Here is a 17,497-nt window from a genome sequence, read left to right as displayed (position 1 = left end):
TTACAGCATACCTATCACTAATATGATAAAACAACTTGAAGATATGCTTACAGTTACTCCTCAATATTCCTACAAAGATAATTACAATTCCAAACCGAGAAATCTGTTTACCATTTAGATTCTTTAATGCTCTTTCAGCATCTCTCCTGTTCATAAAGGCAACAAAGCCACAATTTCTTTCTCTTGCTCTTTCTTCATCAGTTCTTGGCCACATAATTTTAACACTTGCTAACGGTCCAAAGCGTCCAAATTCTTGACATAACATCTCTTCATTCATCTACATGAAAAAACATAAAAATTAGCATCTTGCTACTGTATTTCTAACATACTCATTCATATTATTGTTTACATGTCAAGATTTTAATTTTCTGAGTTTCTTGCAAAACAACGCTTCATTGATACCACCCCAATGCGATCTACTGCAAAAATAATAATTAAAAAAGATGCATTTTAAACAGAGCACACTCACATTTTTTTGAGGTATGATCCACCTTGCACAGATATCCATGGAAAAATAATTTCAACTGAGCATTTTTGCATATAGTAACTGATAGTCTAAACCTTAACTTTTGCAGCATTGTGTACAGAGCATTTATTCAAATGAATACTGCCTCTACAGTCACCAACTGTACCTAGTATATGGGTCTCAGCACACGCGTATGGTTTAAAACAAAAAAGGCGGGGAAATTGCCACTAGAAAAAAAATCAGCTGAACCCAAACATGCCAACGCTGCACTTCACTCCTTGGCTCCAAACTTACTTGAGGGTTAATGTTTCCAAGATACAAATTTGTTGTGCTTGGATCTCCAACATCGTGTGACCCTGGTGCATAATCATCGAGTACTACAATAATGGAGGAAAAAAACAGAAAAAAAGAAGTCATAATCTTTGCTATGCATTTAAGTGACAATAGTATACTGAATGAGAAAAGAATCTATATTACCACCAGATGATCTGTTTCTTCTTGAAGGAGCATCCACTGAATAAACAGAAGAAAAAAAAATATATATATAATTTAGTCTACAAATTTCGTAGCCCAAACAAACATAAAAAATAACATTTACTTACTTGAACGACGCTGGCCATCTGAATCTGACTGGGGTGGTTCAAAACGACTCAATCTACCTTTTGTTTTATGTCTTTCATCACGCTCCTCTTGTATTCTACAAAACAAGTTTAACATAAGTAACAATAGCATTTTGAGGTTTTTACTCTAAAATTTTCAATTAACTTCAGAATTATGAGAATTTTTAATATTAAACAATGGGCTTGTTAAAAATTCTCAATTACCAGTATGTTTGAATTTCTGTTTAATCAACTGGAATATATCTACCAGAATTACTCCAGCTGCATGCTTCCTCGTTCATACTGTCAGAGTGTTTTAATCTCAAACAAAATTGACTTAGTTTGAGAAGCAGATTACAAGACCAGAAATAAGAATTGTGCTTTGAAAAAGTGACCTGAATTCCACATCAGACTGCCAGAGATCCATTGACCATTCAGATAACTTTTCAGGATGCACACAACTCCTTAGTGTTTATCTCCCCTACTACTTTTTCTAAGCCTTATTCACACAGGCTGTCACCTTGTAGGGTGACAGACACCCCCATATGACTATTTCCAGAACATACAGGATCTCATCTCAGTTTATACCTCTGAGGATAGTACTCACACAAGTTAACTATTTGGTTCTTTGTGGTTCGGCCTTAAATCTTGGTACGAAGATATCGTGTACTAGGAATACAAGGCTGTCAATTCAATTTATTTACATCAAGTAATGAACAGACAGCAGTGAAGTTCAGATACCACTCACAACAGCCATTTATGGATTTATAATGCAGTATCTATTGTTTTCTAATGCATACAGATTATTTTGTTTTCCATCTCTAACATCAGGGCAAACGTGGCACTGAGTTACACTCAATCCATGTGCTGCTCTTTCTGTTGTATTACACATTCAAAAAGTGAAAGAATCTTTTTTAAGTGTTATTCAGCTTGTTTTTAAAATTATGCAAGTACATATCTAAACTTTAATTGCAAGTCTTATTTCTGCATTAGTACAAAAGCTCAATGTCATACTACAATTCGTCTGGATTTAATTTGAGACACTGACAAAACTTATTCTTCCTGAATCTGACACACATTTCAATTTGCCACCAATCTCTTTGCTACATCCCCATCAAGAGAAGAGTCAACACCTAAAAGCTGAACACCCTCATCCATTACATTACCTACTTGTCCTGCTGTATCTTCACTAACTTTAACAATGCATGAGACCATGTTAACAAGTGTTCTCATTTACAGGCTCACACTTGCTAATTTATAACAGAATTACATATGAAGTTCCACTTGTAAGTAACATACTGACAGCAGCTGTCAAAGGAACAAACCTACATTTCCATTTTTTTTATCCTGGTAGATGGCTGGTTGATTCAATCATTAAAGCTTCTATTCACACCTAACTGATCCAAAAATCGTCTTCGGTAGCTTTGGAAACATAGCCAATCATTCACTTACTGGGATCTCTGAAATACTTTATGCATTTATAAGTAATTTTTTTGGTTAATTGCTCTGGAAATTCTTCTGCTTAGGAAGGCAGTACCAAACTGTTTCAAACATCAGAATCAAACATCTCTGAGATGCAAAGAAATCCATTCATTTCAACAGACAAAGATTTAAGCCAGCATACTGGGCTTTTTTTCGTTTGTTTTTTGATCATTTTATAGCCTCTGGTGAACGCTAGATTTCAAAACAGAAGTCCTTTTCAACAATAGCGGTAAACACTTCCTATTGCCAATCAGCATAAGAAAGGGCACAAGTATCAAGGAACCCCAGAGAACTAATTAGATGGCAACTGATTATCCAGACAAATCATAGACACCTATACCGAGCCTCTACCAGCATGGGTTTGTACTCTGTTTAATTATGATTGCCACTGTTAATTAAGTTATACCACTCCAAAAGTATTTGAGGGAAAAAACCAAACAAACAAAAAAAACAACCCAAAAATCTACTGTGAGAAACAGCTTAGCAAGAATGATCCCAAATATCGCCTGTAAAAACAAGGTAAAACCTTGCATCTTCTTTACTTAAGAGTAAAAACTAGTCAAACTTACTGCTTTAATTCTTCTTTAAAAAGTTCCAAATTACTCTTTTTCTTTTCCTTCTCTCCTTTCTTCAAAGGCTAAAATGAAAGATACATCAGCCAACATTTCAGCAGATCAAATGAAACAAAAATAAAAATTATATAACAAAATTTTAGATAATTTCCATGCATATTTTACCCACAGCTTTCAAACCAAGTAAACTACAGGAGGAAGAAAAAAAAACAACAACAACAAAAAAAACCAAACAGACTTGAAAACATTAAGACTGAGTGCTATCAAACACAAAGCTAGAAAATATAAAATTAAGGACAGCTTAAACTAAACTTTGTTACTTCTCATTATTACAATACAGCATGTGTGATCAAACACTCTCTACAACATACAAATTTAAAATATCTGTGATGTATTTTGTCAGTTTGTTCCACTTAGAAACTTAGAAGCTGACTACACCCCCAGCAAATCATCATGCTCTAATTAAATTTATGTGTGTACATATATATGTAAATTTTACATATATAAATATTCAGTTATTTTATCCACAGACAAACATTCTATGTGAAAAGAATTTCCTTCTCTTGCTTCCTTTCAGATATAAATACAGGTCTGAAGAAACATTACTCTAAAATAGTTCAAGATCCTCAGAAAAAACACTCTTGAATGACAAAGAATATGTATATTGTAAAACTTCCTTTTTTTTTTTTACTGTAATATATGTACCTTAACTAACTCATGTGAACTCTTCAACAACATTGCTTTTATATAATCAAATTTAAATGAAAACGTTTCCAATAGGCAGACATACAAAATATTTATTGTGTTACACACTACAGCTTTGGAAAAACTGGACTTCCTACTCACCCCAGGCAAAGTTGTTTGTTTGTTTTTGTTTTTGGGGAGGGTCTGCCAAATAAATAAAATCATTTTTACCTCATTATCTTCAATCACCATTGGACAGGGCAAGTGAGTAAACTGATTGCATTACTTGATAAGTATTTATGACAAATTTGAAAAGCAGTAATATTCTTACAGTACAAACACTTGCATATGACAGAACAGCTCAGCATAATAAAAATGCTACAATTCATTTCTGTAACTGTAGAGCTTTACATACAATGAAAACTGCCATCCAGTATTACCCCACTAGTCTAAATCTGAGTTTTCTTTAAAGCTGGAGGGAGGCTAGGATGGAATTACCCACAATTACCACATTACATCTCATTTCCCACCCTAGCAGGCAGTATCATATATGTTTCACTTAAGCTTAAAAATTGTAGTAAGCTCTATTAAAAGACATCCAAGACATTAATTACACATTACACATATACAGTAGTAACAGTAATCATATGTAACCATCACTTGACTTGAAGACTTAAGTTTGTTCATAGTATTTCCATTACTTTTTATGATGAAATCTCAGTTTAACCAAAAAAAAAAAAAAAACAAAAACAAAAAAACCCCACAGTATCAAACCATGCAGAAGTCAAAATAAATTAAATAAAACCAAGGTGCTTTGCTTCAAAAATATGCAAGTTCTACAACTTATTTGGTACATCTCAAAGAGTTAAAGGGACTTCTTAAACATCACCACGAAAAAAAAAAAAATCAAAAAACTTCACCAAGAAAAACTTGGATCAATGAAAAGGTCAATTTTTTTTTTTTTTTTTAAGTTATAAAAACCTAAAAACAGATGGCAGCAAGAAGAATTGCTTCTAGAACTTCACAAATTCTCAAGATTGGAGATACTGTTACTTTGCAACAGTCACTAAATCAGTGTTCATGTGAAGTCTGTCTCAATTAGCAGGAACACAGGAAAAATATACAGCAGCCAAATCAAAGTGCAGTACTAGGTATAGCATGCTGGATACAGGGCTATGGACCTCTGCATTTCATCATCTTGTTATATGCTATGGGATTAAGCAAATCAAAATTTCCACCTTCTTTTAATATGTGATAAATGCAGATAAAACTACTCTGCAAGATCACACAGACCTTTTTCTAAGCACTTCTAAATACTTTCTAAGTATGGGGTTAATACGCAAATAAGAAACTTACAGGCTTTTTGGTTTCTATCATTAAGAGGGATGGAGGCTTCTCATTAGATGGCTGGCTGGGTTGATTTTTTTGATCTGAAAATCGTGAGGAAGGCTTATAGATTTTACCCCGTTTTTCATCTGTTTCATGCTCCTCTGAAATTAAAGGCAAATTAAGAACAGATTGTATTAACTAATGCTGCATAATACTGTTCATTAGAAAGAATGCTGTTCTTTAGTCTTGTTCATTCAATTCAGTATATTATTTCATTAAAAAAGTGGTAATACAAACTTTCTGTAATTTAACATCTTTTAATATGAACAAAAAGAACAAAGATTAAGTATTTTAAAACAAAGCATTTTTTTCCTCTAAATTTTAAGACATATCACACCACTACCTACCTAGTGATTCAAACCATAAAGTAGATTTTAGGATCAAGTTTCCTTTGCTGCTTCTAATGTAACATATTAATTTTAAAATGCAATTCAAAGCCATCTTCATCTTTACTCAAAGCCAAATGATCCACCATCCCCAAAAGAAGATTAGTTATACCTTTAGATGCATTAACGATTCCTCCTCTTACAAATGTTTTCACTTTATTACCATCACTTCCTTCAAAGGCAGCAAGGAATTCTTCATAAATTTCTGCAGCAGCCTTCTCATCCTCCTACATAGCAAATGTTAATCTATTTACTATCATCACAGAACAACCTTCACTGGACAGCTATTCTTAAATTAGCTATGTGACATTCCTTTTTATTTTCTAGAGTTCATGTTACAAACTGCATCAAATGAGTTTCAATTTTAGACAGAATTCAAATTCCTGAAAAATGTGGGAAGAGCACAGCACATAATACATAAAGTAAATAAGGCCTGTATGCTCAAACATGACTGTTCATTTACAAGAGTTTACATGGCAATTTAACATTCAAAAGATGCCAAATAGAAAAGATCATATGATAGACCAACATTATAAGACTGGAGCTTTGGTGACCTAAGCATCAGAGAACAGTATGTATTCGATCTTACCCATTACAATCAACCCACATGATGGAAGGAGATTAACAACAGGATCACCTTTATGTATTTCCCAGAGAAGAAGTTAATTCAGTGACTTAATAAAGTTGAGTGAGACACTAAATTTAGTACTACCGTGTTTCTTTAGGCTAATATTTCCAACAACCCAGCAGGACATATCCCACTGAAATATAGTAGGAGTTGTGTGTGTAAACTTCTAAGCCCAAAATTTTCAAAACTTCCATCTTACCAACTATAAGCTACATATTTCCTAAAATTTGGATGCTCCTGAGCATCCTAAAATTCAGTATCAAATTTTAATGTTTTTATTAATTCAAAAAATAGTCGTTAGACAAAAATACGTTTTACAGAATAACACGAATGCATATTGAAACAATTTCAGAGATGACAGGTACTCTTTCTAATTACTGAAATCCAATGATAGAGAGCAAATCAAGAACAGAAAATAACCTAAGGTGATAGCTGTCTTCACTCTGAGCAATACAACAATCAATGGATTCCTGTAGTTCAGTATATCAGGAAGCCAGAGAACCTGATTTCTCACACAGAAAGAAAGAGAAGCAAGCCTGCCTCTCTGATCTTAATGCCATGGATACCAAGAACAAATGAAACATGTAAATACAATTCACTTTTGTTCTTAGAAAGCTACAATTATCAAAATAAAGAAACTTGGTGGTAAACCTGGTTGTAATCTATAAGCAAACTTATTTCAGCTCTGCATACAAAATAAAATTTTAATTATATAACATTACCTTCTTTTTTAATTCTTCTTGCTCCTTCTTGCTTAAAGTCCGTTTGGCAGCACTCATTTTGCCAATACTGAATGCTTTAAGTTTGCTTTCCATTAGAGGCTGCAAAAGGTGTAAGAAAACAAACATTAAACTGTTTACAAAACAATTAAATTTACTCTTTACCTTGGTCTAGACCAGAAACTTCCTACCTGAAGTGACTTAACCTAAACAAAACAAAGAAAAGGCTCCTGTACTTCTCTCTGAACTTGCTGTTATCTAATACCACCAAAAAAAAATAAATCTATGTTTTTTTAAACACAAATCATTCTTGGTTTAATGAGAAAGCTTTTAATTCACCATTCAAACACAGCCGAAATCTGAAGGGTACTTGCTGTAAGAGCCTGGAGATCTTATCACTACACAACACACAGTTTCTAACCTTTGGAAATAGATGCTTTGCACTACAGTTACTTCTTGATCCTTGCAATTTCCAGGGAAAAAAAAAACAAAAAACACAAACCAACAACAAAGAAAAGTTCTAAAAGCTTTTCTATTTTGGCCAGAAGAATGTTTGTGCAAGGCTGAACAGGTGTAACTGAAGAACAAGATGGATGCTAAATTTCAGTTGTACTTCAAGGTTAAGTGTAATATTTTTGCTTGAAGAAGAAAATGCATTCTTGAGGTTTTCAGTACTAATTAAATAAAACAAAAGACCTCACATTTAGCTCCTAGATTCTATTTTAGGTACTTTAACCTCCATTCCTCCCTTCTTGAAACCCTGATGAAGGAAGGACTCCATGTAACAGTCATTTCTGCAGAGCATGGAATTAGAATTCTTAAGATTCTATTTAGGCAGTTAACAGACAGTAAAGCGTTGAGAGAGGAAAGACAACAGGATGAAGACCATGTTCAAAAGATATGGCAATGGGAAGGAAAGGAAAGGAAAGGTAAGAAAATTCGCTGGAAACTCCTAGCTTGACAAAGTAATTCATAAAGAATCAGCACAAGAACAAGAAAAAAAGCCCCGGAAGAGCAAAAAATAAGCTATTATCCTTTATCTTTTTGATAAAAAAGATATTTGTTATTTTTTATATTTGACATTTTTGATGCTCTTACACAGTGCACAGTGATGCTTAAAACTACCACTCTTGCAATGACAGTTCTTTAAAAAAAAAAAAAACAAAAACAAACAACCACAGCTCAACTTATAAGACATCAAGACAAATAAGGTGAACAACTTAACTGTCATATTATTAAAAAATCACAGATGCCAACTGCAAAAAGAGTTTCCTCTAGGAATTTTCTTTGTAAAGAGTTTTATTTCTAGTATCAGCTTCCTATTCAGAATTTTTTACATATTAAAGCACTGTGAAAAACAACTGTTTGAAATACCTTCAGTTTATAATCCTTGTTTAGTATCACAAACACCTCTTAGATCTGTGCCAAGCCTATGACCAAAACAGCTCCTATTTCTTTGAAAAATGTTCCCTACCTCATCACCAAAAGGAACACTATCAGTTACAAATTAATGCAGTGTTGTCTGTGGAGTTATCTGGTTTATGACACTATGTTTATCAACATGAGCCGCTGTGACAGGTTTATGAGGAGCTTTTCATGCATCTGTGTGTTTTTAAAGTTAATAAAATCCAGTTTTCCTGTTTCTGAAAGACAGTATTTCAGTATGACAAACAATATACAACCTTGGCAAAACGTAGGCATACTGCTGTGGCACAGGAATGTAGACAAAACAAATACCACACTCCTACCCAAGGCTTATCCTGTCATCAGGAAATAATCTCTCACAGTAATGTCACAGGATACCTGCAGATCATCCACATGAATATATGTTCTAGTGACATAAGGGAAGCAGCTGTAAGGTAACAAGAGTTCTGGCACTAAGATCTCCTCAGTTTAGAAAGGGTCTCAGAAAAAAAAAAAAAAAAAAAAAATCACAATACCTTCAAAGTGGCTGGAGCAACATAAAGTTAATAGGATTGAACTCATTTGTGCCTGCTAGTTACATTCCAGTAGGCAATTATAACATTATTATTAACCATATGCAGCCTCACAGAATTCCTAACAGAGCTATACAAAACTTGAAGGCCTTCCTCCTTCAAAAAACAGAAAATAATACAGTGAAAAGGGTAAAGCAAATGATGGAAGCAAAGAGAAAACTTCTAGCTGAGTAATCAAATCACTGCATGAAAGCAAACTCCCACTGAACATAACACGGCATTGACTGTACGGCAGCACAAAGTACTAAAGTCCCAGTCCCATCGACAACACAAAATATTCAAAAGAGATTTAAGAGTAATTTTCCAAAATACAGCAAGTAAAGCAAATCAATAAAAGGATCTACTTCTTTAGGAAAAGTTTCTGCTATCACAACTTGAATAACATTATCTTACAAGCATTTTAACAGCTGGTAATTGACTTTTTCATACACAAAAATCAAACTGAAATCTTGAAGACAATCCAAACCATGGAATGAATTGTCTGGTATTAATGCTCTGTTTGGCTCTTGCTACCTGTTTTCATTTTAGCTCAGAAACAGGTAGGCCTTCAAGCAACATACCAACCACATGACCCCGCAAAGGTCTCTTTGGGGCAGGGAGGGGGGCAAGACTAGGTAATTATTCTTACCTTTTGCTTTAAGTATATTCTGGTAGAAAGAAAAATAAAGGATGAAGTTGGGGCCACACTATCTCATTTTTGAAAAGCCAACTGTATATAAACAGACGCTTCAATATACAGTGACTCTTATCATTAATCACCTTGTAAACTATTTCTCAGCGTAAGAGATAGACATATAGAGTACTTACACCTTCTTCCTGTTCAAGTATCTATTATGAATGCAATATCATGCAGCAGAACTTCCTACACTAGTGGTTGTTTGAAAGTTTCAAGGAACATTTTTAAATGTGAAAAAAAATCAATGGTTCATTTACAAACACCTACAAGATTAGATACCCAATGCACCAGAGTCTGCCTGCAGCAACTAGTTTTCTTTAGAGAACAGGCCTATTTTGAGTTTGTGGGTTTGGCTGAATGTTTTTATTTGAGTTTCGTTGTTGTTGGTTTTAAATATTTTGGACTTACATGTGTATCAGCAGATCCAGTGGTATGTACTGCATCTGGCACTCTGACCTGAAGAAAGAATGAAGAGGAGGTGAGCCACAGAAACAGACAAACAACCTCTGTTTCTTTTATTCAGTCCTTTGAATGTGATTTTCATTTCAACTTCAACGTCCAAACACACAAGAACAAAGATACATGTAATGTATTTTAACGATATACCTGAACAGGGTCACAGCATGAACAATGTCAATATATGGCAAATAAGGGATTAAAGATAAGACTGTTCTTGCTACCATTAAAAGCATCTGAATTTCCACAGCTGGATTTTATAAATATGCCACTAACACCACTGCAAGGAAAAAAAAAAAAGTTCGTTACACTGAATCTGCAAGAGTTGTCATTAAAGGCTGTTAAAGATTAAAGTACTTGATTATATTCGCCTTACTATAAAATCATTTACAAAACTGCTCTTAGTATGTTGTGCATAGATGGAAGCTGGCCACCTCAAGAACACTAATTTAAGTCCAACTGGTGAGTAGATACATGATTACTTTAAACTGTAACTAAACTTTAATGCATAAACCAGCGTATACAAAAAATTCGCATAGGCTTTTTTAAAGTCATTTAAAAACCTGACTTTAAAGTGATGGAGAATACTCCAACAAACTGGACTGAACACACTTTTAAATTATGTAATGCCTAAATGTCAGAAAACCTCACTGACATAACATTTACTATTAAGACATAACTGCCTGATGCACAATTCGCATCTAAATTGAAATTTAAGTCAAAGTAAAACATTTCCATTAGCTGAAATCTGTTCATTAGTTACAGAACATTAGCACTTCTCCTTATTACCAGAAATTTATAGTTTCTACCAGAAATAGTAATATACAGTGCTCACCTCCAGCCTTCCAAAACGGACAAGCACCAATTGCTACTCTAGAAGATAATTTACTAGACCTTGTTTTCATTTTGCACCATGCTTTTTCATCAATTAAGATAGAGACATTTATCTTTGGACAAGTATATTCCTATTTTTTACAGTAAAAAATGGTAGACAGCACTGCACGAACCAGTACCAAGTCCACAAAGGTAAAGAGAGACACAAAGATACAACCCTTAAAAGGGAGAAGCAAAAGGCTTCTAGGAATATGTTTGTTTGTTTTTTTAAGAAAGGGGGAAAAAAAACAAACAAAAAACCCAATTGTGCCTTACTCTCAAAGACCTCCCAAATCCACTTACCTGCAACCCTATATACATTACTCACAAGGCACATCTTTGCACAGAAGTTAATAAAAAGTCTAGTTCACATGCACCAGCAGTAGTTCATTAAAATACACATCGAAGCAAGTATCACAAGCATCTTTTACTAATACCACTTGCTGCAAACTTCTCCTCTGTATTTAGTGCTGGATTTTTTTGTGATTCACAACTACCAATGGCACTCAAATCAGTAATCTGTTATCCACAGTTCGATGTACTGCAAAAATGTAGCTTAAGGAAACCTGTCCTCTCCCAGAGAGTTCATGAATGTATAGCACATGACACAGATAAAAGAATGACACTGTGAAAAAGAATTTCAGAGCTTGAAAACAGCATTCTTCTGCTGCCAGCTGCCACCCTGTGGCAACCAACACATCAGTTACAATCCCACCCTTAAAAAAAAAAAATTTTTCAGACCTGCAGTTAAAAAGATAAATCTCAAAGGTAGACTGATACAATGCCACCTGCCTCAGTGTACCGGCAGAGTCGATACCTAGCACTGCTTGGGGGAAGGAGGTTGTTTGGCAACAGCAGAATGAAATGACCATTTCTCAGTTCTCCACATCTGTTTCATTTACAGAAGTTTTGGAAAGTGATATCTTCCAACAGGGAAGCTGCTTACAGGGAGGACAACAAACAAGACATTACACACAGTAACAAACAGTACCAATGCTCAGTACAATGACACTTAAGACACAATATCCCAAGGAAGAACATAAAAAAAAGTAACAGACACTACATCTGTTTCTCCAGCAACAGAGCAGATGATATTGCTCAAAAAGGCTTTCAATGCACAGTAGCATGCAGAGATTCTGCAGGCTAACAGTGGAAAAGCAGGCCTATGATGAAAGAAGTCTGGAAGTCACTGAGCTAGAAGTACAGCAGCGCTCCCCAACCCACCACCAGGGACCATGGCACCGTGGAGCAAGCCACCCCAAACATTAGCCCAGCAACAGAATTTCTACCAAGGTGCACTCTGAAAACTTCTAAAAGCAGTTTTAGCTTTTAGACCAACTTTATCCCACAGCAACTAGCAGTTTTGCAGATCCACATTATTCTCCTCCTTAAACAGTTCTTATTTTTCAGGTCTTCTCTTCCCATCTATAAATTTAGTTCATACCTTTGGTACTGCTTCCGACCATCCAAGCAACTGTACCCACAAAGCACAAGACGAAACGATTCTTGACAAAGTTACACATTGCTGTCTGCCAGTTTCTAAATAGCAATTATTTAAAAAACTAATTCTCACAGCACTGCACTTTACATCCATCTGCACTGACAAAAGGGGTGATTTTGTTTCCTTAAGTTACACCAGCTGAGTTGACTCAGCAGAATCACAGTGTCTTTCTAACATTCACAGAGAGGAGTATTTCAGAAGATGCTGCCCACCTGTCTTGAAACCTGGAACAGGATTATTTTTGACTCTTCTCATCACGTTAAGTAGCTCAACTGGACTAACTGTTGGAAGAAACATACCCAAAGCTCTGTCCTGCACCTGATGATGTCTGAGATGTGAAGATAGCTCCTTCATGTTCAGAACACTAACATAAAAAATGTGATGAGTCCATCTTTCAGTCATTGCCAGCATAAACAATCTACCAATGTCCTCTTACCCCCAATTCACTGCCTCTACCACTCTGCATGAAACCTTCCTCCCCCCCCCCTCACCCCAGACTATTTTGCAGCTGGATCACTTTCTCAATCACTTTCACTACACAGGTCCCTCAAAGAATTGTGCCAGCATAACTTCAGTAGCAATGCAGGCTGCTGAAATGGCATTCCAGTAAAATATGGCATTGTCAAACCACAGTCTTGGAGGTCAGGTCACTCAAAGCTCCATTACTGAGTCTAGCCAAGTTTACTCAACCTTCAAAAGAAAAAAAAAAAAAAAAAAAAATCTTCAAAAGGACCATACAAATAAGATTTATGACAAATTCTTATCAGAAAGCCAAAGCAAAGAGCCCTCTCTCAGATTCTGATGTTTAAATTTTCTTCCAGCTTCATGGCAGCTTCCAAAGAAAACAGAGAAGAGACAACTGCTCTCCCAGCTGCTCTCTCCTTCCTGTCAGCAGTGCAAGTGCCCACAAATCCAGCTCTTCATAGTTTCTCCAAATTTAATGATCCCTAGGTAAAACTGGCATAATCATGTTATTTCACAAATATTTAAAATAAGCTCTATAACATAAGCAAACAACTTTTTTTTTTTCTTTTTTAATTAATACTGATGCCATTTAGTAAAACAACAAAGAGCAACAAAAGCACAAGAGCTGCTAATAAAACCCAGGAAACAATCTGTGGGCCTTCCAAATGCTGAATGTTATTTTTACAACTGTACCGGCTACAACTTAAACATAAATAAAAGCCTTGCAAAAACTAATAGGTTCAGGGTAAACTGTTTACAAGAAACTCTGGCATAAGACACTCTTGCCCTGCTTCAACACTTTCCATTGACTCTGCCCCCATGCTGGGCAGCTGCTCACACTAAACTAGATCACTTTTCCCAATCTAACTGATCACCTAGGAAAGAGAGTGTTGGGGAGGTTCAGCCAAACCAGTTTGCAATTCACAGTAGGTCCCTCCAGGGCCTCTTGCTCTCACATTAGCAGAAGAAAACCCAAATGAAGTCAGTAGGCCCTCCGCACACCCACCCCCTGCCCAAATCATGCCAAATCAACTGAAGAGGACAGTGTTCGGGAGGGAAAAAGTAGCTACAGCTGGGACTGGTTTGTGTCAGCACTGTTACCAAGGAAAAGCAAATGGAATCACAGCTTAATTTAAAGATGTTAAAATCCAACAAAGGCAGGGAGGTTCCCACCCCAACTTTTTTCATCTTCCTTTCTCTATCAAACTGTCTAGAAAACAAATGCTTGCAAACACCTGCAAAATATTTTATAGCTAATCTATTTACTCTTCATATTTCCTGGAATAGTGTAAATTAGTATTATTTGCTATTTAAATAGACATCACTTGCAGACACAAAAGTAAATGGAAAATGGTCTTCTCCAAACTACTTGCAAGGAATGCTATTCCATTATAACCTTAAACTCGGATGAACAGGAGCTGCTAGCATTTAACTTTCTACTGCCAGAGAGGACATGAGAAGGACACCTCCTTTTACATTTCCATCAACAGAGGAACACACTTGTGCATGTCCTGCTCCTAGTCACCAGCTGAACAATACTACAGGGAAAGTTAAAGATCATGAGTTTCACCATCCTGCAGAATGCTACACCTAACTGGAATTCACCATACATAACAGACTTTACATCGTCACTCTTCATACACTTCAACTTACCAAGGAAACCTGTCCATTTACAAGCAAGTAATCACTGTTCTTCAACATTTAACTAACACATAAATTACTCAAAGCCTGAGAAACGCATTTAAGATTAAGGAATGTTGTTAAAACTTTTTTTAGAATTTAAAAGGGAAACCTACAGCTTGGTCCCAGTGGATAATCTCTTCTGCCACATGGTACACAATTTGTACAGTATTATATGTGAGAACAGTGGACATACAATATAGTCACTGTTCTCAGAAGATAAAATAAGAAGATGGCAAAGCCATTGAGCAGCAAATATTTCATTACATCAAGACAATAAATGAATATAATCAGTATCTGCCACTTCAGAATCATATCCTACACTGACGACCTGTGCAGTCTTGGGCAATCTGTATTTCCTCTTCCTTAATTTTGTCCTTCTTTCCTATTTAGATTTCTGAAAGTCTCAAACACATATCTTGCTATCCTAACCTCAAAGTGACAGAGGAACAGATGCTTTTGCAAGACTTTTTACACTGGAGACTCTCAAACTTATTGAGAAGCTGACAGTATCATAAAAAGCAGCTACCACCACAGCGACATAGGCAACGGGTGCTCCTGGACCTGTACCATCTCCAGCGATGGTTTTCAAATAGTGAATCAAACAGATAATGCCTAACTGAAATAAGCCTGATTTTACACTATAAAACAAAATAACTGGCTAGACATTCAGAATCAGTACTTGGACACTAAGACCGAAAACCAACCACCACCCATTCTGAAGGGGAGAAACTGTATCTTATTGTAAGTGTTAAAGCCTTCAATTGCTAGGCCATAGCTCTTCACAGAACACAGAAAATAAAATGTCACTGTGTCTTCCCAGGAGGTAGCCTAGAAACCAGAAAAGGCACATCTTGGAATTGCCACTGAAATGTATCCTATGGAGTCTATGAGACATATTTGTTTTGCAAGTACAATTATTCTTATAACTTGCAAATACAATGCACCAGAAGAAATGGAGCCTAAAAATTTCAATTTCAATATGTAAGTAAATGAATCTTAAAATTATTGAAAATATCAAAATGTTTGATAAATAATTAAGAAATTGAGCAAAATGGTTATTTACTTAGATTGTTAAAGCATGAACATTTACATACACTCAACTGAAAATACATGTTTTTATCCTTGTGTGAATAAATTCATTACAAAAAATAAGAACATTACTAATTTCAGTACCGTTATGTCATACTTCTTCCTGCAGACATCTGAAAAGTATCTCTATGTATATACATATCGCAAACATTCATACGGTGACAAAAAAAAAGACACCACATACACCCCGACCCCCCAGAGAAAGGTGAGGTTGAAGGAAATAAATCCCAAGAGCTAGGCTTGTCTTATTTTATTTCACTTTTCAACAAAAATGTTCTCATGGATCCACATAGGTACTAACACAATTTTCTTTGGCACACAGAATAATACTGACAACACAAAACAAGATCTAGAATGTAAAGCATGGGAAAAAGACTACTGGAAACACAGCATATACATCTAGAGTAATGGGAAATTGAGGGGTGAGGGGCAACTGCACGATAGATGGCAAGATACAGGACCTCCTCAACAGGCCTCGACAGATTAACACATCTTTGACTTTACATTCTGTAGTACTCCCACTGACTTCAATGGGATGGATGACTTAGTATGAAGAGTTAAAGTGTCTGCACATACCTCTGCAGAACTGAGATCTAGGACAGAAAACAATTCTTGTAAATTAGCTATTATTGTATATAAAAAAAAGAATATCATCAGTACAGAAATAGTAAATGACAAAACAGAAAATTCTATGATGTAACTGTGAAAAGAAAGGGATCACATCTGGGTTGGTTTTGTGTACCATGTTATCGGTTGCAGTAATCAACAATTAAATTATTATTCTATGTCTAATGATACTTGAAATCCCAAAAGATCTCATTCCCTGGAAGCTGTTCTCCCTAAATTAAGACCTACTTTACCACTGAAGTTTTCTGTCCAGCTCTTACTTGCAGTTCTAAGCCAAAGGCAAAATCCAAAACAACGTTTCCTGGCAATATTTGGAATAGATCATAAAACGGAAATAAAAATAAAACTCTCCTACTCTAATAACGCCAGCTGGGTAAACATGCAAAGGCTCTTGGTAACTACATTTCAGCTAGTTCCCTAGCAGGAAAAAAAAAACAAACAAACAAACAAAAAAACCCAAACCTGTTTTAGCTGAATACAAAAATCTGTAAAAATTAATCCGTATAGCACTGGAAATTCCTAAGCCAAATCATGGCTCCTCCCATGACCACTTTATAGACTCACAAAAAAAAAAAAAACCAAAAACTAACAAAACCAACCCCCCAAAAAACCCAACTCCACACCAAAACCTGGAAGATTTATATACTTCTGGCCTAAAACCTGCAACAAAGCTGAGTGAAAGGGTGTCACTAATCGCTAATACTCAAACCATCAGGTGCCAGTGCGTCCTCCACAACGTTATCTTCCCACTGCTCTCTCGGCAGGAGGCGATGCTTAGAGAGCAGCCAGCCAGGCGCTGGTTTCAGCGCACAGCTCTGGACAAGTTTGCCAGAACTCCTGCACTACCTGGACTTCTGGTCTGCAAATCCAACAAACAACAGTTACAGGAAGTAGAGCGGGGTGCAATGAAAAGAGCGGGGAACGCCACAGCGGTTTTGTGAAATTTGTAATTTCGTCGCAAATCAAAAGAAGAGGCTCGATCACAAATCATCGTTTTCCTCCGCACTCGCCAGCTGGGAGCTAACCCCACGCGGGCTTCGGCCTACGGGGGGGTGGGGGGGATCAGGGCGCCCAGTAAACACCTACACGGGCACGGGTACGGCTCGGGCGTTAACCGACCGTCCGCATGCGACGCCGGGGACGCGCCGGTTGGAACAGGACGACCCGCGCCTGCGGTCACGGCGCGCGCCGCCGGGCCCCCGCTC

At 36.2% G+C, this 17,497-nt stretch overlaps 1 protein-coding gene across 2 annotated transcripts in view; it reads right to left on the bottom strand.

Annotated features, from left to right (window-relative positions):
* U2SURP (U2 snRNP-associated SURP domain containing) overlaps nucleotides 1–17,497 on the bottom strand; it is a 47,613-nt gene that overhangs the window by 29,737 nt on the left and 379 nt on the right. Inside the window, exons 2-10 of one of the 2 annotated variants that reach the window (XM_010568358.1) lie at nucleotides 10,007–10,054; nucleotides 6,929–7,027; nucleotides 5,691–5,805; nucleotides 5,160–5,293; nucleotides 3,117–3,184; nucleotides 1,069–1,163; nucleotides 944–979; nucleotides 761–843; nucleotides 112–277 (exon numbers count right to left, since the gene is read on the bottom strand). In XM_010568358.1, coding sequence (XP_010566660.1) covers nucleotides 112–277; nucleotides 761–843; nucleotides 944–979; nucleotides 1,069–1,163; nucleotides 3,117–3,184; nucleotides 5,160–5,293; nucleotides 5,691–5,805; nucleotides 6,929–7,027; nucleotides 10,007–10,054 — 844 coding nt within the window. The remainder of the gene's footprint in view (nucleotides 1–111; nucleotides 278–760; nucleotides 844–943; nucleotides 980–1,068; nucleotides 1,164–3,116; nucleotides 3,185–5,159; nucleotides 5,294–5,690; nucleotides 5,806–6,928; nucleotides 7,028–10,006; nucleotides 10,055–17,497) is intronic. The other variant, XM_010568359.1, reaches the window with a different exon arrangement.

This window comes from Haliaeetus leucocephalus, unplaced genomic scaffold (genome assembly GCF_000737465.1).
Source record: "Haliaeetus leucocephalus isolate CR32 unplaced genomic scaffold, Haliaeetus_leucocephalus-4.0 Scaffold240, whole genome shotgun sequence".
Lineage (NCBI taxonomy): Eukaryota > Metazoa > Chordata > Aves > Accipitriformes > Accipitridae > Haliaeetus > Haliaeetus leucocephalus.
Note: the sequence above shows the minus strand (reverse complement) of the source record. Positions and strands in the feature narration are given on the sequence as shown.